The following is a 22,481-nucleotide window of genomic DNA, read 5'->3' as shown; positions in this document are numbered from 1 at the left end:
CGCGTGCGTGTGTGTGTGTGTGTGTGTGTGTAGAGTACCTCACTCCACTCCTCCACACTCACACTGGCTCAAGGAGGTCCTCTGTCCTCCTAGGCAGGAGGGACCAGGATGAAACAAAGCTCTCCACGGTGGAGGATACAGAAGGCTCAGTCTTTGGAATGTCCCAGACTAGCCCTCCAGCCTGAGGCCCACTCCCCCCCAAGGTGGACCTACTGAATGACCCATCCAGACCTGAAAACCCACTTGCTACACTTTGTGCAGACCACAGACTTTTATTTAAGTGACCCAGGAGTCTCTGAGTGGGGAGGGCCAGGAGGTTCTGCCGAGAGTGTCAGGTATGGGTGGGGGAGGTACCCTCAGGGGTCTTGGCTGTGTGGGTGGCACAGACAGGGGTAGGGCCTGGGTTCAGAAGAAGCCAAACTGCTTCTTCTCCTGCTGCTGCCTCCACTTGGCCATGCTGTAGAACTCCTCCTTGGACTTCCCAAAGATATCTTGGAAGTCCGAATCTGAGAGATAGGACTGGGGTCGGGGGGTGGGGAAGGAGTGGATGCAGAGATGTCAACTGAGCCCAGAGATGTCATCCTCTCCCACATCTCCCTGCCCATCACCCCCTCTGGGACACACATCTCCCTGGGCCACCTGCCCGTTGCCTACTATCGGTGGCTCATGCCACAGGTGCCTCCAGCTCAGCCTCAGATCACTAGTTCTGGGGCAGTGAGTGGCAGGGGGTCTCAGGCACCCACCTCCTTGTGGGCCGGGTCCACCCCCTCTGGCAGGTCCTCGGCAGCCTGGTGCATCAGCTGCTCGCGGGGCAGGCCCCCGTTGCTCACGGCTCTGGGGCTGCTATGGTAGCTGCTGGTGCTGCTGGTGCTCCTGCTGCTGCCCCCCTCCTTGGGGCCCAGCTCCAGCTTGTTCTCAGAGCTGTTCTCAGAGCCCCTGAGGGCCCACAGGCCTTGCCTACCGGTGCTGGGACATTTGGACAGCTGGAAGTTGTTGACATCCTGTCAGGAGAGGAGACTCAGCTGGGGAAGATGGGCTCCCATGGGCTCCTTTCCTGGACCACGCCAGCCAAGCCCGGACCCCCAGGAGGACCCAGTACTCACTGCTGTTATCTTCGAGATGGTAGATACGGCTCCCAGGCTGCCCTCTACCACCTCCTCATAGGACTGGTTGTTCTGAGGGCAAGAATCAGGGTGGGGAAGAGGGAGGGGCACCAAGGGGCCCAGGTTCCCCCCACAGGCTGGTGGTCTTTGGGCAGGGCAATTGGCTCCCCTCAGTCTGCCAGGGCAGACCGCTGGATTAGGGAGGGGATGGGGGGTTCAGGCCTCACTCACGGTCCACTTGTAGGGGTCCCAGGTGCGGAACCATCCAGTGAAGATGGGAGGCTCATGGCCCTGCTTGACCAGCACGATGGGCGTGGCCAGGCTCCTCCCTGCTGGGTGCGTCTTCAGGTACTCTTGGCCCCAGAACACTGCCTCCTGCTTCCACTGGCTAGCAGCTGCCCCCAGCCACAGGAAGATCTGGGCCACAGACAGGGTCTTGCCTTGAGTGGTTGGACCTGACCACTTCCCTCCCCACCCTGTCCATGTGGTGGTCTCAGAACCACCCCCACACATCCCAGCGAACCAGACACACCCAGCAGGCTGGCTGCACACCCACACACCCATAAATGTGCCAGAAGGTCACAGGCATGCAGGTGTTTGGTCAATCCATGAGTATTTACTGAGCACTGATGATCATGTGCCAGGCACTGTTCTAGGTACTGGGGACTCAATCATGAAAAAGACGAAAATCCCCGCCCTTATAGAGCTTTCATGTTACTGGTGGAGATACGAAAATAAGTAAAACTATGTAGCATATCAGATGAGAAAAATAGGGCAGAGAAAGAAGAAAAGTGTGGTGGGGAGTGGGTTTTTTCAATTTTTTAGGGCCACACCCGCAGCAGTTCCCAGGCTAGGGGTCTAATCAGAGCTGCAGCTGCCAGCCTACACCACAGCCACAGCAACGCAGGATCCAAGCTGTGTCTGTGACCTACACCGCAGCTTGCAGCAACACCAGATCCTTAACTCACAAGCGAGATCAGGGAACGAACCCACATCCTCATGGATACTAGTCGGGTTTGAAACCCACTGAGCCACAACAGGAACTCCCTGTCCCTATTTATATTTTTTAATTAAAAAAAATTTTTTTTTAATTTAACTGACTTTTTTTTTGCAGCCACACCTGCAACATACAGGAGTTCCTGGGCTAGGGGTCAAATTGGAGCCACAGCTGCAGACCTATGCCACAGCCACAGCCACAGCCACAGCAGATCTGAGCCACAACTGCAACCTACACCGCAATCTGCAGCAATGCCAGGTCCAAAACCCACATGTTCTTGGACACTATGTCAGGTTTTTAATCCACTGAGCCACAATGGGACCTCTGGGTACTTTCATTTTAAATTAGAGTCAGGGAGAGCCTTACTGAAAAGATGACATCTGAGTCAATATCTGAGGGAGGAGGGGGTATGACTTACGTGTATGTCTCAAAGGAAAGTGTTCTGAACAGAGGAAATAAGTGGTGCAAAGGCCCTGAACATGCTAGGAGGCCACGGTGGCTGGAGTCGGGTGAGCGGGGAGAAGGATTAGGGCCGCTGGTCACAGGGCTGGAGGGAGGGTTTGGTTCAACTCTGTGTGAGATGGGAGCCTGAAGGCCTCCTGGCCACATTCACACAGAGTCCCCAGCATCTACATGGACACAATGGTCCATCACCAGCCAGCCAGACAGCAAATCACAGCCACGCACTGTCACCCGCACTCACACACAGCTGCACATAAACTAGTCACACTGGATCACACAGCCAAGCACAGCCTGAAAAATACAAGTAGCCTGAAACACTACCACATCCAGCCACATGGCAATATGATTAATCACATGAATACAGTCACTCAGGCACTCACACCCGTAGCTGGTCACACAGTCTCTCTCTGACAGTGTCACCAGGTATGGCTCATCTGATCAGTTATAGCCAGTTACTTGCCCGCACAGCCATTAAACACAGACAAACAAATGACAATGAAAATACAACCAAATCACATCTATGGGATGGAGTTCCCTGGTGGCTCAATGGGTTAAGGATTTGGCATTGTCACAGCTGTGACTTGGGTCACTACTATGGCACAGGTTTGACCCCTGGCCTGGACACTTCTGCATGCCACAGGTGTGGCTAAATAAAATAAAATCTATGGAATGTAGCTAAAGCAGTCCTAAGAGGGAAGTTCAGAGGGATAGAGGCCTTCCTCAAAAAACAAGAAAAAACTCAAATAAATAACCTAACCTACCACTTAAAAGAATTAGAAAAAGAACAAGTAAAACCTAACATCAGCAGAAGGAAGAAAATAATAAAGATCAAGGAGGAAATAAATGAGAGATCAAATGCAGTCACATGGAGGCATCTCTCTCTCACACACAGACACACACACAGACACGGTCACTTTACGGCTGCCCACGCAGCACCAACATGTCAGCCACAGGCACTTGCTCAGTCACCTGAGCTCACAAATACCATCATAAAGCAACAGTTACAACAAACTACACAAATGGTCACGACGACACTCGTATCCCAGACACACACCCATAGCCTCCCTGGAATACAGAGTCATCGCTGCTTTCATCCATGGTCACACAATCGCCTAGTCACTCAGTATCACAGTGTCACAGACAGTCACACACTCACTCGCAGCCTTATATGCAGTCACATAGGTAGAGACACAAAGTCACACACTCACGCCCAGTTACACAGGTTCAGACACACCCCATTCCCACCCCAGCCAGGCACCCAGGCTGCCACACCTCCTGCCAGGTGTCCAGTAACATGACATCATACTTGTCCAGGTCTTCTTGGCTAAAGAACACCACTTCTGTGAGGACTGGGGGACCCGTCTGGCAGGAGCACTCAAACAGTCGTGGCTGGAAGTCGGACACATCCTCGGGGAGCCTGGCCAGCATGACACAGGGTGGTGAGGGGGGTAGGGAGAGCTCAGCCTCTGATCAGCCTGGGCCAAGACAGCCCTTAGTACAGGGGCCCCACCCCAGGGGCTGGGACACAAGCCCCTCAGCTTCCCCCATCTCCTGATCCACTCCAGGGATGCCCCACCCCTCTGTGGGCTTCCATGTCCCCCTGTGTCAGTGGGGCAAGCAGGTTAGGTGATCTGCCAGCCACTATGGCACAAGGGCCCCATGAGTTTTCCCAGCAGGGAGGGGATGGCTGGCTCATGGGGAGGGAGGGCCTAGCTGGAGCCCTGCCTCTGCAGGAGGGAGGAGATGTTGGTTCCACCCCTGGCAGGAGCCCAGGAATCCAACCTTAGGCTGAAGGTGGGAGAAGGGAAGCTAGGCTGAGGGGGAGACAGTGGCGCTTAGGAGCAAGTGACCTGGGGAAGTATGGCACATAGCTGGGCTCCACAGACACACAGAGTGGCCAGCACTCCGCTCCCTGTTCCCTTTGAGGCCTCACTCTGCCGTACCCTCTAATACACACCCTTATCCATTTACGCAGCACACATACACACTACTCTTGCACACTCCACACACGCTGTTGACCTGTATATCATACCACGCCATACTCTGGGGATGGTGGGGTTGGGGCATAGCACTTTGCTCTCTGGCCCTCTGCCAATGGGATGGTCTGTGTCAGGGACCAGGCAGGGAGCATATGTGGCCAGCAGAGGACGACACAGCCCTGCTATCCAGCATCCTGCTCCAAGTTAGGGGGAAAGAAGAATGGGCTGTGCTCCTGGGCGCCCCATGAGTTGAGGAGTCAAGAGTTCTCAGTTCTAGTCTGGCCTCTCCACCTCCCTGTGTGACCTTTAATTAGTCACCACTCTCTTGAGCCTCAGTTTCCTCTGGGTCAGGATAGCACCCTCCTCCCAGCCTTGTCACCTCTTGTTGCTAGAGTAGGGCGCTGGGCCCCCCAGGGCCTCCCAGAAATGGGGAGGCTCCTGACCCTCCAGCACCATCTCCTGGTTCTTCATGGAGATGACAGTGGCCACCGTCCGTGCCATCTCACGCTGGTCACCGCTGCAGCCCTGGCAGGCAAAGAGGGGCTCAGGCCCTGCAGGGGAGGGGTCTTCACCTCCAGCCCAACATCCCCCACGAATGAGGGTCTGTGGGGAGCTGGACCTGAGGCACTGGAGGCCGAGGCTCATGACGGGTCATACATGACCAAGGGTCTTCCTTCCTCTCCCTCCTGGCCTCAGTATCCTCAGCAAACCAAGGTCACAAAGATTGGGACCCTCCTGGGGTCCAAAGCACAGGAGGGGGACCCCCAGACTTGGAGATCATTCATGGTTTATGCTGAAGATCCGAGGAAACCCTGGCAACCTGGACTATGCCTCCTCTTTTTCCCAAGAGACTTGGGAAGAGACATGGTCCCTGCATGAGGCAGTAAGGAAGGGAGGCAGCCTGGGCTTGGCCTGGCTCTGACTCATGGACACCTAGGTCCACCTGTCACTTAGTAACTTCCCCCAGGTTCCAGAGGGGTTGCTGTGGCCTCTCCCCCACCTCCCTCCCAGCCTGAGGCTTGGATTTGACATCATCCTCCAGTGTAGCATGGACCCTTCCCTGGCCTGGCACCACTGCCCTGGGCATGAGTCAAGTGGTCATTGCTGGGTTACCTTCCCAAACCAGAGGTAGCAGAGGCCAGCTGTGACCAGCAGGAAGATGTCATTGGAGTTGAGGGCTGAGGCACAAGCTGGCACCTCCATGGTCTGGGTGTTGCAGCTGTCGGTGCCTTGTATGTGGAAGAGCCTCGTGGCGGACACTGGCTGGCCCTTCCCAATGGGGCCAGCACTCCCCTACAAGAGGACAGGATATAAGGCTGAGGCAAGGGCTCCTGGGGCCACCCCACTCTCCTGGTGGGGAACAAACTTCCTCAGGACCAAGGACTCCTTCTCTGTGTTTGCTTGTCTTTTTAGGGCTGCACCTGCAGCATATGGAGGCTCCCAGGCTAGGGGTCAAATCGGAGCTGCAGCTGCTGGTCTATGCCACAGCCATAGCAAGGCCAGATCTAAGCCAAGTTTGTGACCGACACCACAGCTCACAGCAATGTCAAATCCTGAACCCACTAGGCAGGGCCAGGAGTCAAACCCTCATCGTAATGGTAACTGGTTGGGTTTGTTACCACGGAGCTAAAACGGGAACTCCAGGACTCCCTCTCTTGAAGCCACCTTTGTTTTCTGGGCCCTCTGAGTGTAGAGGGTGAAGGTTCCATCAGTCTAGAATAGGGAAATTGGCCTTTTCTAAACAGACCCCTCTGAGGGTTCACCCTCGGAACTCATTCAAGCACCAAGAAGCTGAGGGATGATAAGCTGGGCCCCTGGCCTACAGAGAAGGACACACAGAGAAGCCAGAGAGGCTGTGGCCAGGGAAGCAAGGTGGGACCTACCTGAATGACCACCAGCTGACCCTTGAAGATGGCGAGGAAGTGAGGGGGCTCACTGCCCATGGTCACGTGCTCCTGTACCAGGGCTCCGTGGTACATGATGTCTAGCTCCTCGGCGTTGCTGTTTAGGGCCTTGATCTTGTGCATAGCAGCCTGGAGGCCCTGTGGGCAGGAGTGGTGAGGGCCTGGTGCAGCTCCCAGACCCCATTCTCAGATTCTCAGCTCTGGGGCTTTAGGGTTCCCACCATCTCCCTCAGGCCGGCGCACCTGCCACAAGTATAGGATATACTGGATGAGGCCCATCCTCTGGTATGTGTAGAGGACAAGGTAGCAGCTGCCTGCACACAGCTGCCCATGATGCTTGGGGTCCACGGACTGTCTGCCTGAGTCCTGGATGCACCACACCTGGGGAGCAGGGGACCAACAGGTACAGGTGGTGCCTCCACCCGAACGCCCACCTATCCCGGGTCCAGCCAGGAAACTCAGCTTGGCCCCAGCCCTGCACCTACCTCACACTCTGTGCTTCCCCCATGGACCCCGGGACCCAGCACACTCAGGCCAGCCTGCTCTCAGCCAGGACTCTGAGATGGCCTGTGGGACCTATAAGTGGTGAGGACTCCAGAAGCTGCCATGTGCCAGCACAGCCTGACTCCACCAGCCATAGTCTGGGTTAGGGCCAGGCAGGTCTTGCACAGGTGCTCGCTGCTCAGTGCACAGCAGAGGCTGGGTAGAAGCAAGGCCTTGGGGCTCTTGGAAATAATTTTTTTCTATTTTCTTTCTTTCTTTTTTTTTTTTTTTTTTTTTTTTGCTTTTTGGGGTTGCACACATGGCATTTGGAAGTTCCCAGGCTGGGTTCAAATTGGAGCTGCAGCTGCAGGTCTATGTCACAGCCACAGCAATGCTAGATCCGAGCCACATCTGCAACCCACACTGTGGCTCATGGCAACACTGGATCCTTAATCCACTGAGGGAGGCCAGGGATCACACCTGCACCCTCGTGGATACTAGCTGGATTTGTTACCACTGAGCCACAACAGGAACTCCCAAATTTCCTTTTTTCAAGTGTCCCTTAAAAAGCAAAGCCTGTTCAAAGACAAAGGGAAACACTTTGTCACACTTATCAGTGGAATTTCTTGTTCCTGTGTGTAGCCGAGCACGGGCTCTGGAGCCAGGCAGACCCCAGTCAAACCACACTGGCAGGAGACCTTTCTGAGCTTCAGTTTTTCCCACCTGTAAAGTGGGGCTAACAACACTCACCTTGACAGGCAAGAGATACCTGGGCTTCTTGTGCTCTCACAGAGCCCAACAGCTGTCTCTGGAAAAGACCAGAGCACCCAGAATCCTGTACTTTGCAGAAGCAGCTGACTCCAACCACACGCCTCTAGTTGTAGCACTAACCTGATGGCCAGGCCTCCTGGCTCCAGCCCTCCCCATGCCTGTCTGTCCCCCAGCCTGCTGGGGCGGGGGGGGGGTCCCCTCCTGCCTTTGTACTTAGGGTCTGGGTGCAGATCCCTCTATTCTCCTGCCTTGTCTTTTTCTCCACTTTGCTGTCTCTCCTCTTCTCTCTCTCCTGGCTGCCCCTCTGTCTCTCCCTGGGCACCCCACTTCTCTCTGATCCCTTTTCTCCTCTCCCTGTGCCCTTAACTCTCCCTTCTCTGCACCCCACCTCCCCCCCATTCTGTCCCTCCTTTTTTTTTGCTTTTTAGGGCCGCACCCACAGCATATGGAGGTTCCCAGGCTAGAGGTCGAATTGGAGTTGTAGCCGCCAGCCACAGCAACATAGGATCTGAGCCGTGTCTGCAACCTACACCACAGCTCACGGCAACACTGGATCCTTAACCCACTGAGCGAGGCCAGGGATTGAATCCGTGTCCTCATGGATCCTAGTTGGGTTCGTTAACCACTGAGCCACAAAGGGAACTCCCTGTCTCTCTGTCGTTCTCAGTCTCCACTGTCTCTCCCTGACCCCCCTCCCTATCCCTCTCTTACCCTGGCCCGCCTCCTATCTCAGTCTTTCCCCACTCACAGCCCCATCAATCCACATGAGGGCAAATGTCATAGGGAATCTTGGAGAAAAAGTATTTCCTCTGACCTTGGCCTACTTTAAGAACTAGCACCCCTCACACAAGCCCAGTTGTCCTGTTCCTATAATGTCACAGCACCTCCATACCAGCATCAGGGTCAGTGGGAGCACAGCTTTTACCCCCATTTTATAGATAAAAAAAACAGAGGCCCAAAGGAATTAAAGGCCATTCCCAGGGGTGAGCTAATAAGTCAAGATACAACTCTGCCCTGTACAGAGCCAGCAAATGGCCCCCAATCCCTGCATCTCCCAGACACTGCTCTGAGACCAGGTGGGTGGCTGACTGTGTGACTGTGTGTTGGGGGTGGGGTGTGTGGGGTGTGTGGGCCTGTGATCACATGTGATGTACAGTGATGTAGAGTTTGTACAGTGATATGTTTGCAATTATGCTGTTATTAAGTACAATTACAAGGTGTGTGTGTGTCTACATTATAATATGTATGGTTGTGTCATACACATGACAAAAGGGCACCATTCATCGTTTGAACATTACTGTGCTGGGTGCCATGAGTGCTACCGAGCAGGCAGCCATGGCTGTGTGTGACTGTAGCTGCGACATGTATAAGCTGGCTGGGGGAGGGTGTGTTTATATGCACACAAGCCCCCAGGTGCCCCTAATTTTGTGTAGATGTGCACCTGGGTGTACCTGGGTCACTTTAGCCGCAATGCGGTTCACCTGAAGTCACAGTCTGCACCTGTGCGCCCATCATCCCTCAGCCAGGCCAGTGTCCCTTACCTCCACCTTCCCAGAGCCATCATCCACCATCCTGAGCTGGGCCGCTAGCTCAGGCTGGCTGTGCAGCTTGCCCACGTCCAGCTTTACCTGAAGCAATTTACCTGAAGGTGAAACAGGATGTCACTGCCCTGCCCCTCCAGTCACGCCCCCTCACCCCTCGCGCGCCAGCCAGGCCCCGCCCCCTCCGGTCCCACTCCGCCCACGACTCAGAAAGTTCCGCCCCGCCCCCAGCCCCGCCCCCTCGTGCCTCGGTGGTTCTTCCCGCGCTGCTCTCCAGACCACGATTGGAATAGCTGCTTAAACGCAGCTGACTCAGCGCCGTCGTCCACCACCTCCACGTTGGTGTGGCTCGGGTAGCCTTTGGCCTGGATGAAGCCCTGTGGTGGGGGCTCTGTCAGGCGTGCGGCCCGAGGGCCCACTGCTCCGCTCCACCCGCGGGACCCGCTGCTCAGGCTGCGGGCCAGCCGGGCCCTGAGCAGAGTTAATTAACCAAGCTCGTGACCCGCTTACGGAGCTGGCAGCAGCATTACCGACTTCTCCGAGGTCCCTGAGGACAGGCGGGGTCCCCTTAGTCCGGGCCCCCGAAGGGCCGGCTATGGCAAGCTGTGTCTCCTCCCTCAGACAGGGCGGCCAAATCTCCAAGCTGAGACCCCACGGCAGGGTTATGTCCTCCTCCATCAGACAGGATTCCCAGGGCAGGATGTATCTCCCCCGCCCCCTTGCCCCAGGGTGGGCTACCTTTCCCTTTAGACCCCAGGACATGGATGTCTCCCAGCTTAGACTGCATGGTGGGGCCATTTCCTCCCTCAGACCCCAGGCAGGGCTGCCTCCCCATTCAAACCCCAGGGCAGCGCTATGTCCCTCTGAGACAAGGCTCCACAGCCTCACCAGGGCCCGGCTGAAGGCAGCTTTTTTCTCCTGAAGGCTGGACATGTGTCCCTGCCACACATAGATCTTGAAGCCACCCTGGTCCAGGATGTAGCAGTCCTGGGAGCAAAAGAGGGACTGGTCAGTAGGTGATCCAGACTGAGCTGGGGCTGTGGGATGGGTAGGGAGGGATATGGTGGCTGGGGCCAGGCCTGCCTCACCTCCTTCTGAAGTAGGTCTTGGGTCAGTGGGCAGGTCGCCAACTCCTGGAACACCAGGTCCTTGCCCTTCTCATAGACACTAGGGGAAAGGCATCCATTTGGGGAGTTCAACTCTTCCCTGGCCTGGTGCCAATCCAGCTACCACCACCACCCCCAACCTTCCACCCAGAGGCAGAAGGCATGGGGGCTGGAACCCTGAATTGAGGTCTTCACTGCAGCCTTGCCCTGGAGTCTAAGCAGCTCTCTGGTTCTCTTGGGGCCTTGCTTGCTCTGCTTATACAATGGGTTTCTCAGAAAGGCAGCCATGCAAGAGAACAGGCTGGGCCCAAAGTACCACACGGCTTGCCCCACAAACACCCAAGATGTTTCTAGAGGGCTTCCTAGAGACACCATGTTATTGCATAATGATAATGGACCTCCATGCCTGGGCTATCCCACCCACCTCACCCACTCCCAGGGTCTGCTCACTGGTAGAGACGGACACTGGCCTTCTGCAGCTCGTTGATACTCTTGCTGGGCATGGTGGCACGCAGGTTGCCCACTCTGCGACCCAGCACAGCTTCCATGATCTGCATGAGCTCAGTGGCTTCAACCTCATCGTCCACTATGCCAATCTGTGCACGACCACCACGCTCCCTGTCCTTGAGGCTGCGGGTCAGGGCCAGGCCCTGTGGGAGAGGACATGGCAGTCGGGGAACTCCCCAGCATGTTCCCTTTACCTCTTAGGCAGTCCTTCTAGATCCTTCTTGTCACTGCTCAGCTCCCAAAGACGGGGGGCAAGGAGGGTGTCCCCTTATCCTGGCATCCAGGGGTACCACCAGTGGGGGATCTGGACTCAGCTTATAGGTGCTTCTCAGCTTCTAAGGTGGAGAGCCAAGCCTGCCTCTTTGGGTGACTGGAGGGTGGACAGTTGGAGGACCCCTCTCCCCCAAGTCCTGCATCCCTTGGTCCTGGGGAAGATACTGACTCGTGCTTTCTCAGTAGTGCTGGTCTTGGGCCCATTCCACTGGATCATCATATTGCCCAGGTCTAGCAGGAAGATGTCATCCTTATTAAAGCTGTTCCAGGAGAGCTCCACCTTTCAGAGCAGGGGAGAGGGTGTCAAGGAGGGAGACAGAGTGTCATACCACCTACACCCAGGTGGAGGGGCACTGCAGCCTGTCCTTGCTTATGTGAGCATAGCTCCGGTGTGTTACTTGTGTGCAGGAAGCTGTGTGTAACTGGGTGAAAGTGTGAGTGTAACACTGTTCTGATGGTGTGCAAGTACACATCTGTGTAACCACGTGAGACCTTGAAGGTCATTCTCTGGGTGTGACTGGGTGCATCTCTGGGCATGTGTGACTATAGGTAATGCTGTATTTCACAGGGTGTATGTGACTCTGACACTTCTCACTCGATGCACAGGTGTACATGGATACAGTGGGGCACAGGTATCAGTTTATTCACGTGTGTAGATGTGTGTACACGTGCATCCAATGTGAATAAACATGTGAGGCCCTGGATGACAGTGCATGTGTGCCTGGGGACAGTGTATTATCTGGGGATAAGGGCAATTATCCCAACAGACACTTTTGAGAGTAAAAGTGGAGGCTGGGGCTCTGAACAATTATGCCAGGATACCAAGCAAAACCTGGGGCTGCATGGTTGCTCTGCAGGCTCTGGGATGTATGGTCACTGAATCTGTGGGTGACACTGTGTTAGCCTGGGTGGGATCACCTGTGAGTCACAGAGCTGCCACACACCATGCAGACAGTAATGTGCACCACCCAGGGGTCACCATTACCATCAGAGGCATTAAACTCTTTTTTTTTTTTTTTGGTCTTTTGTCTTTTTAGGGCCACACCCATGTCATACGGAGGTTTCCAGGCTAGGGGTTGAATGAGAGCTTTAACTGCTAGCCTATACCACAGCTGCAGCCACACCAGATCCTTAACCCATTCAGCAAGGCCAGGGATCGAACCCATGACTGCATGGATATTGGTCAGGTTTGTTAACATCTCAGCCACAATGGGAACCCTAAGATCAGTATAAATATATACATTTTGCCATGCTTGTGGCATTCAAAAGTTCCCGGGCCAGGAAGCGATGTGCCACAGCAGTGACAACCCAGATCCTTAACACACTGAGCCACCAGGGAATGCTGCAAGATCAGAGTAGCCCCAGGCGCAACAATGGAGAAGCTGTGTGTGCCTATGGGTGACAGTGACAATGTGTGAGAGATTGGGGCTGTGCACCTCCCCCCCCCCCAAATCATGCTGCTTCCCACGGTGCTGCTTACAAGGCCATTCACGTGCATTATCCTGTGTGCCTCACCTCCCTAGTTCTCAACACGCCCATGAGACAGATGATGAAACAGAGGGTCAGAGGAACCCTGGCAGGGGTAGAGCTGGAAGCCTGCCTCTGCCTTCTCTCTCCCTCATCAGGATGGGCCATTGGGGAATGCGGTCCCCCTCCCCTCACTACCCTCTACACTTCCCTATACCCCAGGACCTACAGTCTAGCTGAATCCAAGGTCAAGGGGCACCCCTAGCAGCTCACCTCGGTGGCCGACACGGGCTTCCTCCCTCTGATGCACAGCAGTCGCTGGATGTTGTACACATTGGTCTCCACATGCTTGCGGCCAGAGGCCAAGCCTCCCTTCCTGTAGCTGAGGAGAGCATGGGGTGCCCTGTGAGATCATATGCTGCCGCATGCAATGGTAAGTGCAGATGTGAACACGTGTGTAGGCATGTGGACATATATGGGGTGGCATGTTTTCTGCATATGTGTGTATATATGTGTGCATATGTCTATACTATATACATGTATTAATTTCAACAGAAATAACTGAATATGGACAATTCCCTAGGACTTAATCTAGTCTACTGCAATTATTTTTTTTTAATTTTATTGGAGTATAGTTGACTTACAATGTTGTATTCATTTTAGGTGTACAGCGAAGTGATTCAGTTACACATATATATATACTCCATTATTTTTTCCCATATAGGTTATTACAGCATATTGAATAGATTTCCCTGTTGCAGCAATTAATTTAATAAATATTTGAAACAAATTTATTTACATATTTACAGCAAAAGACATGTTTCTACTGAGCACAGTAGGACAAAAGCAAACTCAAAACAACATTGGTGTTTCTTTCTGGGTATAAATCCAAAAGAAATGAATCATGAATGTCCATGCAAAAACTTGTACGCCGTGATGAATAGTGAGCAACCTTATGGCAGTAATCATTTCACCATCCATGCAAGTCAAACGGTTATGCTGTACACCTTAAACTCATACAGTGCTATATGTCAATTATATCTCAATAAAACTGGGGGGGAACCCAAAACTTGTATACGAATGTTAATAACAGTATTATCCATAACAGCTAAAAAGTGGAAACAACCCAAATGTCCATTAGGTGATGAATACATAAATAAAATGTGGTCTGTCCATACACAGTGTTGTATAATTCCAATAAAAATGAAATATCCAGAAGAGGCAAATCTATACAGACTGGGGGAAGGGAGTGTTGGGGGAGCTGGGGAATGCTGCTAAAGGGCACCGGGTTTCTTTTTGGGGTGATGAAAATGTTCTAAAATTGTGGCAATGGTCACACAGGTCTGTGAACATACTAAAAAAAACACTGAACTGTATACTTGAAATGGGTGGGTTGTACAGTATAATTTGTCAATAAATTGCTACCCCTTCCCTCCCCAAAGAAAACACCGCACACACTGTGATGGTGATGAGGGTGACCACTGTCCCAGGGTGCCAGCCAGCCCACCGCTCCTTCCCCTCCCGCCCCCTCACTCACATGATTCCGGGGCGGAAGTAGCTGCGGAAACAGGCCGACTCATGGCCCTGCACCTCGCGGTGCTGCACGGTGGCGCCACCCAGCGCCTCCTGGAGGTGTTGGATGAAGGAGCCGGCCGCGGCCAGCGCCTCAGGGTCGGCCAGCTTCCCGACCCAGTAGTGCAGGTCTTTGGCCGCCCCCTGTGCGGCCTCCTGGGGGACCTAGGGCCCAGGTGTTTGTGTCTGTGTCTGGGTGTGTGGTGGGAGGCTGAGGTCCCGGGGTGGGGTGGGGCCCGAGGGATGAGGCGGGGTGGACATTGAGGTGAGGCTGTACCTTGGTCAGGTGCTTCCATGGACGGGAGATGGAGGATGGGGTGGGGAGGAAGAGGCCTCAACAGCAGCAGCCCCCTCGCGGGCTCCCAGCCGACCTCTTCCCAGGAGATCTCTGTCTGCACCATCAACCCCCCTCCCCGCAACTGGGCCATGCCCCGCCCCCTTGGAGACGCCTCAAGTGCTCACGCGCAGGACGATGTAGCAGTGTTCCTCGAAGAAGTTCCCATAAGCCTTCTCAGGGACCAGCACCATCTTCAGGTTCTGGGAGAGAAGGTGCCTGGCAACAACTTGGGAGTGCCCCTCCCCCCTCAACCACGACCCTTGGGGTGAGGTGGGGGAGGGAGCTGGAGTCGGGGGCCCAAGAAGCCTAGTCACTGGGACACACACACTCTCTGTGGTAGCAGCTCTTCTGTTTGGCTGTGTGCTCACCTCAATGATCCATATGTGGAGGTCCCTCTGGTTCTTGATGGCCGAGAGGCCCTTGAGGGTGTGCATCCTAGGTCGAGAGGGAGTGAGCGAGGAAACAAGAACCAGAGTCCTCAGGCCTTGGCCACCTGTGCTCTGGACTCCAAGCCAGAGCCCTCCCCACCCACAGCTCTCCAAAGCCCCTTCATCATAGCCTGTGTCTTTCATGAGGAAGGCTACATAAACACAAGAGCCGGCAAACCAGGACAAGTATTGCAGACATTAGCTCAGAAGCTTTGCAAACAGGTACCTGGCTTCTTTTCTGTTTGTGCTCTTGAAACAGAGCTGAGCTCTGTGGGCACTGATAGGCTTTGAGTCTATGGACAACCTCTGCAAACAGCCAGGGAGTTCGAAATAGGCTTTGCAGACGCAGGATCTGCAGCCAGGGATAGTCCCTATAGATGGTGATAGACTATGCAGGCAGGCAAAGGCTCTTCTAGTAACAACAGAGACTGCAGGTAGGGACAGACTCTGCAAATGGGGACAGGCTCTTGAAGTGAGACAGAATCCTGTAGACAAAGACAGTCTCTGTACCCAAGGCAAATTGGCATGGGTCTTCCAGACAGCTAAGGAAATGGCTGTGCAGTCATAGCACCTGCAGGGAGGGATAGGCTATACAGGTAGAAAAGGGTCTGAATGCAATCACAGGCTCTGCCAACAGGGACAGCTTCCTCAGACCCAAGAAAGGGATGCAATGGGCACAGTTTCTGACAAAGATGAGTTCCATTGACAGGGACCACCTTTGTAAGGACAACCTCCACAAAGAGGAGGGAAAGGGAAATTCAGACAGGCTGGGCAAACAAGCAAAGGTTGTGAACACTGAGAAAGGCTCTACAAACAGTCCCAGGTCCTGCAGTTATGGAGGGGCTGTGCAGAACTGGGAAAAGCTTTGCAAATATGGCTGGGGACAGACCCTTAAGACAGGGACTCTTTGTATAAGGGACAATCTCCGAAGATATGGACAGGCACATTGATAGGCAAGGCTCTGCAAGCAAGCACAGAATCCCCACTTTGAGAAATGCTTCCAAGACAAAGGCAGGCTCTGAAACAGGCCACAGCTTTCTAGGCATGGTCAGGCTCCACATTCAGGGACAGCCTCAGGAAACCACCTCAAATCCTACATACACGGAGATAGGAACAGGCTGGGCAAGCACTTGTGAGCTCTGCAGAGAGATCCAGGTTCTGCAAAGGGCATGGTTCTGTAGACGAAGCCTCTGTAGATGGAGACTTTACAGATAGGGAGAGGTTTCGGAGGACACACAGACTCTGAAAACAGACAGCCTCTGTTAATGTGACAATGTCTTCAGAGGGAGCAGGATTTGCTGCAAGAAGCCAGCAAGGGAATCAGTTCTGTGTTCCAACACAGATGCCCTAGACATGGGTAAGATCTTGAAACAGGACTGGGTTCTATAGAGAGCCCAAGGTCTGAAAACAGGGACAGGATGAGTTCTGGAAACAGATAAAGTCTCCGTAAATAGGGACAGTCCACTAACAAGTACACGTGTAATTAGGAAGTGACTGTGCAGACAGGTATGTGCTCTGCCAAAAGGGAAGTGCGCTGTAGAAAGACACAGGTGCTTTCAGACACAGCGACCCCTGGTGGTGAGAAACTTCATAGCAGTAGAGCCTGCAAGCAAAGTTTCTTTCCTGGGAAGTTCAGACAGGCTGTGCAAACAGGCAAAGGCCCTGACAAATCCTGTGGACTGTACAACCAGGGCTCGGGTTCTGCAGACAGAACCAGGCTCTGAAATAGGAAAAGACTCTTTGAACAGGGACACAGTCTAGAGATAGAAGTACTTCCTGCAGAGGAAACAAGTTCTGCTGACAGGGACAGGTACTGTAAACAGACAAAGCTTGGTAAACAGGGACAGAAAAGAGGTGTCCCAGGCAAGGACGCAGGACAAGCTCAGTAGAGAGGGATAGGCCTTGGTGCCAAGCAGCTTCTGCAATAAAAGAATACCTTATCCATGGGGAAATAAGGACAGCCTGTTTAAAAAGATCTCAAAATAGGCTTAGGACAGAAAGAAGCTCTGTAGATGACACAAAGGCTCTGCAAACCCAGGACAGACTGGGCACACATGGACTGTCTCTGAAGATGGTGCCAGACTCCACAGTGACTCTAAGTGACAGGTTTAGCTCACTTGAACAGTTTGGGTAAATCAGGCCAAAATACACTCAAATTCTTGAAACAGAGCTGAATGCTTAATAAACACAGCCACTGGCTCTACAAATAGCAACTTGGCTGTGCTCCATAGTTCTGGGTTTGCTCAGGAGAAAGAAGCCTGGAATGAGAGGAGTCTGGGGATCTGGATTTTGTTACAAGTCGGCAGGTGACTCTCAATGACCTGCACCCCTCCCAAGGTTCCTGCACGCCTCCTTCAGGAACCTCTGCATCAGGTCTGGTCATTCCTTCATTCACGGAAGTTCTTTCAACGTGTAACCTAAATCCTGCCAGCTACAATTTTTCTTTTTTGCTGCTGCTTTGCCCAACAGACCCAGGAGTCCTTCCTGAGTGTCTCATCCCTTGTGGCCCTTGAGTAGTGTTCCCTTCCCTCCCCACTCCACTCCAGCCATGTCATATCAGCAGGAGGAACACTCTTGACCCTGTCTGACCAAGGGACTTGGGTGGGAGAGGAGATACAGTTGCAGAATCAGAGGCATAGCATAACAGGTGTCACCGAGTGGCTTACATTCCTTATGCCTTTGTCCAGGTGGGGCCCAGGCCCCGGTGAGCTCACAGTGGAAACACCCAGCTCTCTCAGAGACGGCCAAGGTGCCCATGGATGTGGGGGGAGAGGTGAGAGGGAGCTTCCCAGAGGAGGAAGGGCAGATGGGGATCTGCTGGGGCTACAGCTGGCCCCCTGAATCTGTGCTGGAGACCCTGTGTGCTGATGGTCAGGTCTCCCTCACTAGAGCAGAGGAATCTGAGGCCAGGGGCTTGTCCTCAAGTTCCCTGCAGCTGCCTGACACCCAGCAAGATACTCAGCCTGTGACTGTAGGAGTGAAGGTCACATGTGCTCTCACTGCACCCAGAAGAGAGTCACGGTAATGGCCTGTTGCTGTGACAGAGACATGAATGACAGGCAGACGAGTTGACCACCACGTGATGGTGGTCTCAAGCAACAGGAAACACGATGACATCTAGTGACAGGCATGGTGACATTTGGTGGTGACTGGTAGAAGAAGTGACTTAGTGATAGCGACCAGAGCACAGACAGGCAGTGACCAGAGGTGCAGATTATAGGTTGTAGGTCATGTTAAGGGTGAAACAGTGACAGAATGACAGGAAGACTGGCTGGCTCAGCACAGGGGTCACCAGGGCCCCCTGTGGGATGGGGAAGTCAGACTGTGGCCAGAAAGCTGGGACTGGGCTGGTTTCACCGGAGGGAAGAGCATCACCCCTAGGGGGCTGGAGGATGCCCGGATACCCAGGGTCAGCCTGCAGATCCAAACTCTCAGGCACCCAGGGCTTGAGGCCACAGCCCCATGGAACCGGTGCTTACGGCTTCCAACTGGTTTCTAGGGGATGGAGAAGGGATGCTCAAAGGGAGGGGGCACTCTCAGCACCCTCTTTATCCCCCAGGCAGTCCCTTCTTCCTCAGGGACCCCTCCCTCTCCAGAGTGTCCCCTCAGACCGTCCAGGCTCTCCCATGGAAGATGTCCCCTTGGGAGCTCCCTTCCATCACGTACACTGAGTGGGGAATCCTCACTCCACTGTCTCCTGCTGGAAGCTCCCTTCTTTCCCTGGGGACTCACTTCCTCTCCACCCAGGGCGCCCTTTCTCACTTACATGCCCGATTCCTCCTCTGACACCCCTCTCTCCCAGTGCTCCTTCCTCGTCTGGGTGCCCTTCTGTCCCCAGTGGGTGCCCCCTTTCTCCTCCCATGCATCCTCCCTTTCCAGGGCCCCCCTCCTGACTTCTCCTCCCCCTTTTAGTGCCCCTTCCTCCAGCAGCCCCCTGTCCCCAGGCACCCCCTCTGGTACCCCTTTCTTCCCCCACTGTATCCCTTCTCTCCTCTGGGGCTCCTCCCACCTGGGCACGCCCTTTCTTCTCCAGACCCCCACCCCCACGCCTGAGTCTCCTCCCAGCTCTGGTGCCCCTTTCTCTCCACCAGGTGTGTAACTTCCTCTTTCAGAGGTACCCGTGAAAGGGCGGACTCTGAGGTTGCTATACCTTTCAGGAGAGCAGGAGGGGTGCTGCCTGCCGGAGTGGGAGGAGGGGGCAGGGCCTGGTCCCCAGGGGTGTGGACTCTGGGAGACAGATACCCCCACCTTGAAGAAAATCTGCCACTTTCTTCCCTGAGGGTCCTTCCGGCCACGGCCTCCCTGCCCCCACCGGTGTTCTCACCTGCCGGGCTGCTCACTGCCTTCCCCAGTTCTGCCGGCTCCTCCGCAACCCTGATCGCAGTGACCCCACGCTGCCTTTGCTGCTGCCGCTGCTGTACACCCCTATTTAGAGCAACCCCTCCCTCCCTTGGTCCCGGAGTCTCCGCCCTGCCTGGGCCTACCTGCTGGAAACTGCTGGGGCCTTCACCCAGCGTGTGGGCAGTGCTGGGCCTGGCACAGAGCCAGGTTCTGCCCAGGGCTCCCCCTCCACTGTAACTCAATCCCTGTTCCCGCCCTGCAGGACACACCCCGGCAGACTGGGCATTTACACTTAAGTCTATCAGTTAGTCAGTCAACAAATATTGACCCAGCTCTTTAAGAGCCAGCAGGGATGGAGGGCTGGACTGGGCCAAGATGTGGGGGGTGGAATCCACTGTGAGGGTTCCTGATCCCTGACCTCCAGAAGGCTCGGACACCCTAGCAAATGTTAGGAGGAAGCAGGACCAAGGCTGGTGGGGGAGGGGGTGGCAGTCTGGCTCTGTGCCATTGAGGTCATTTCAGAAGGTGGGGGAAGCCGGCCAGAGCTTCCTCCAGCATCTCGGCTGTCCTCCCCACCCCCAATTCGGGCTCGCAGCCAGGCACAGCCCTCTTTAGGGAGCCCTGATACCCATTGTGGGAGAGGCCAGTCCAGCCCTTGCAGGGAAGACGCTTCTCCCACACCTTGGCTGCCCCCTCCTTTCCTTCCTGATTGCCGGGTGGGGGAGGAGCTGGAACTAGAGGATTCCAAAAACTCAAGGGGCACAGCCCCCCCTGACCTCAGGCCACTGGTCTCAGTGGCAGCCATGGTCTAGCCAGTGTGAATGCTCCTTCCAGTGTGGACGCACTGCTAAAACCTGCCCGTTGGCCCCAAGACCCTTTCCCCATATCCAGTTCTCATGCCCACTGCTCCCTGTCACTGGGTGGAGGGACTCTAGGAAATCTGAGTCCATCTGTGCCCAGGAGGGCCCACTGCCAGTGTGTGACTGTGTTTAACAGTTACCAGGGTCCCGTGTGTAAGGGAGGCCCATGTCACGTCCCTGGCCAGTCCCTGTTTGTGTCTGACCTCTTGGATGTGAGAGAATGCCTGTTTGAGACTCTGTTTCTGTTTATGGTTTGTGACACTGTGTTTGGCCCTGCCTCTCCCTGTGTGTACCTGCCCCCCTTCTCCTTGTGTCCCCATGCCCAGCACGATCCCGTGTAATCACGTCCCCTTACCTCATCTCAGACTCTCTCTCTGTCCACCCTGGTTGGTCTTTGTTCCCACACCCTCTGGAAATGGCTCTTTCTGAGCCTCCAGAGCTCCCTCGCCAAAGCTGGGGGTTGGCTCCCTGTCCTTACCCCCATTCCTACCAACCAGGGACCCCACGGACCACCCCTTCTTCTTGAAACCACCCACAGCCCAAGTTTTCTCCCCTCAGCACTGGCCATTCTGCTGTCTCCTTTGGGGCCTTTAGATGCCAGCAGGGATAAAACTCAAGGCTTAATCTCTGTCTCCTTTCTATTTCCCTCCCAAGTTCTAGGCCGCGGGCTGTAAATACCATAGAAACGCGAGTTGCTCTTCTGACCTCGACCCCTACTCCTCCTAAACCTACCCCAGCCTTCACCTCCTTCACCTAGTCCCATCTCTCCTGGCAGATCTGCCCTCCCACTTATCATCCTCCTCAGGCCTCTCTCAGATGCACCTGCGCAGAGCCTCCCAAATGGCACCAACATCCACTGGTTTCTGGGGGCTCAAACCTGGGAGCCATCTTGGGTTCCTCTCCTACTCTCATACTCACCAGACTGGCCAGCGATTGGTTCATCCCCAAAGCCAGAAGGGTGTTCAGCTACCCCTCCTCCCACTCGGCCACACTCCCACGGATCCCAGCTTGGAGTCAGAAGGGTACTAAACTTAGCTTGCCTCGGCCAGCATATCCCTGGCCATAACCTCCATGTCCCACTGACCTGTATCCACCCCGGCCCCCGTGGCTCACCCTCAACCTCGCCTGATGGTCTGTTTTTTCCTCCCCAGGTTTATCTTGGAAGGCCCATTCCGCTCCCCTTCGGTGTTGAGGAAAGCCTCCCCAAGCTCAGAGTGGGAGTGGCGGGCACTGGACGCCAGCCCCGACCAAGACCCCGCCCATCCACCCCTGCTCCCAAGTTCCCTACACTCTGGTTCCCAGGGCTTATCTCAGGACTTATCTGAGTCCTTCCTAACCAGGTGCTGGACGTTGCCTCTTGTGGTTTCCTGGGCAGACACGCACAGTGCTCCGTGGTCTCTGGGATGAATATACATGTCTGGCAGAATCCTGTATCCCTGTGACAGACAGAAGAAACGGCAGAGCATTGTCTCACTGGCCTCGGTTTTCCCATCCACAGATGGGAATGAGACCCATTTGCTGGAATTCCCTTCACGGCTCAGTGGTTAATGAACCGGACTAGAGTCCATGAAAACATGGGTTCAATCCCTGGCCTCACTCAGTGGGTTAAGTATCCAGCGTTGCCATGAGCTGTGGGATAGGTCACAGATGTCGCTCGGATCCTGCGTTGCTGTGCCCTAGGCTGGCAGCCATAGCTCCATTTTGATCCCTAGCCTGTGAACTTTCATATGCTGCAGATGTGGCCCTAAAAAAAAAAAAAAAAGACCGATTTCCTGAGATCACCGACCCTGGTGTTTTGTTATCTAAATTAGATAAAGTTCTGAGAGTTGTGAGGTTGTGCCCAAGGCACTACCAGGACTTCTTAGAAAAGCGAGCCCTCAATTTCCCACACAGAGGGCCTGGGCTGAGGGCAATGTTTGAGGATGTCCCAGGGTGAGAAAACTGTCTTGGATATCCTTGCTCTCTTTTGGTCCATTCTTCATCTAGTAACCACAGCATCTCAGCCAGTGTAGCAGGCAAGGGCTATGCGTTAGGTACCACACTCGATGCCCATGGCTCTGAGGGGGTAGGATGGGGGCTACCGTTTCCTCAGGCTGCACTTGAAGTCCTGTGGGTAGGGCTGGAATCCTTGCAGGAGGATGGTGAGCCCGATGGGTCCTAACAATGGGCAGACTGGTATCCTAGCTCCCCTCCGGTCAAGGCTCGTGGCTCTGGTGATTCTGAGGCCCTGCTCCCACCCTCCCGTGCTCTCCAGAAGCTGGGGCACCGGCACTGGTGCCAGAGTGAGGCTGTGCAGCTGGGAGAGAACACTGAGGAGAGGCGCTAAGAAGCAGTCCACCCACAAGAGGGC

General features: G+C 54.6%; 1 protein-coding gene across 3 annotated transcripts; it reads right to left on the bottom strand.

The window, feature by feature from the left end:
• Window positions 1-252: 252 nt before the first annotated feature.
• VILL (villin like) lies at window positions 253-19,509 on the bottom strand. Of its 3 annotated transcripts, none has more exons than XM_047770203.1 (20): window positions 19,415-19,509; window positions 14,871-14,937; window positions 14,628-14,702; window positions 14,131-14,330; window positions 12,867-12,975; window positions 11,296-11,406; window positions 10,797-10,996; window positions 10,329-10,407; window positions 10,129-10,227; window positions 9,488-9,617; window positions 9,241-9,341; window positions 6,689-6,826; window positions 6,425-6,583; window positions 5,655-5,834; window positions 4,921-5,066; window positions 3,835-3,979; window positions 1,335-1,520; window positions 1,104-1,175; window positions 744-1,001; window positions 253-519 (listed from the first exon to the last, which is right to left on the bottom strand). In XM_047770203.1, the coding sequence occupies exons 2-20, from the start codon at window positions 14,934-14,936 to the stop codon at window positions 406-408; spliced, it is 2,568 nt and encodes an 855-aa protein (XP_047626159.1). In that variant the 5' UTR covers window position 14,937; window positions 19,415-19,509; the 3' UTR covers window positions 253-405. The 3 variants fall into 3 exon arrangements, with proteins under 3 accessions (XP_047626159.1, XP_047626154.1, XP_047626164.1); XM_047770198.1 differs by lacking the exon at window positions 19,415-19,509 and adding an exon at window positions 19,255-19,369; XM_047770208.1 differs by lacking the exons at window positions 6,689-6,826; window positions 19,415-19,509 and adding an exon at window positions 19,255-19,371.
• Between the last annotated feature and the right edge of the window lie 2,972 nt (window positions 19,510-22,481).

This window comes from Phacochoerus africanus, chromosome 1 (genome assembly GCF_016906955.1).
Source record: "Phacochoerus africanus isolate WHEZ1 chromosome 1, ROS_Pafr_v1, whole genome shotgun sequence".
Taxonomy (NCBI): domain Eukaryota; kingdom Metazoa; phylum Chordata; class Mammalia; order Artiodactyla; family Suidae; genus Phacochoerus; species Phacochoerus africanus.
Note: the sequence above shows the minus strand (reverse complement) of the source record. Positions and strands in the feature narration are given on the sequence as shown.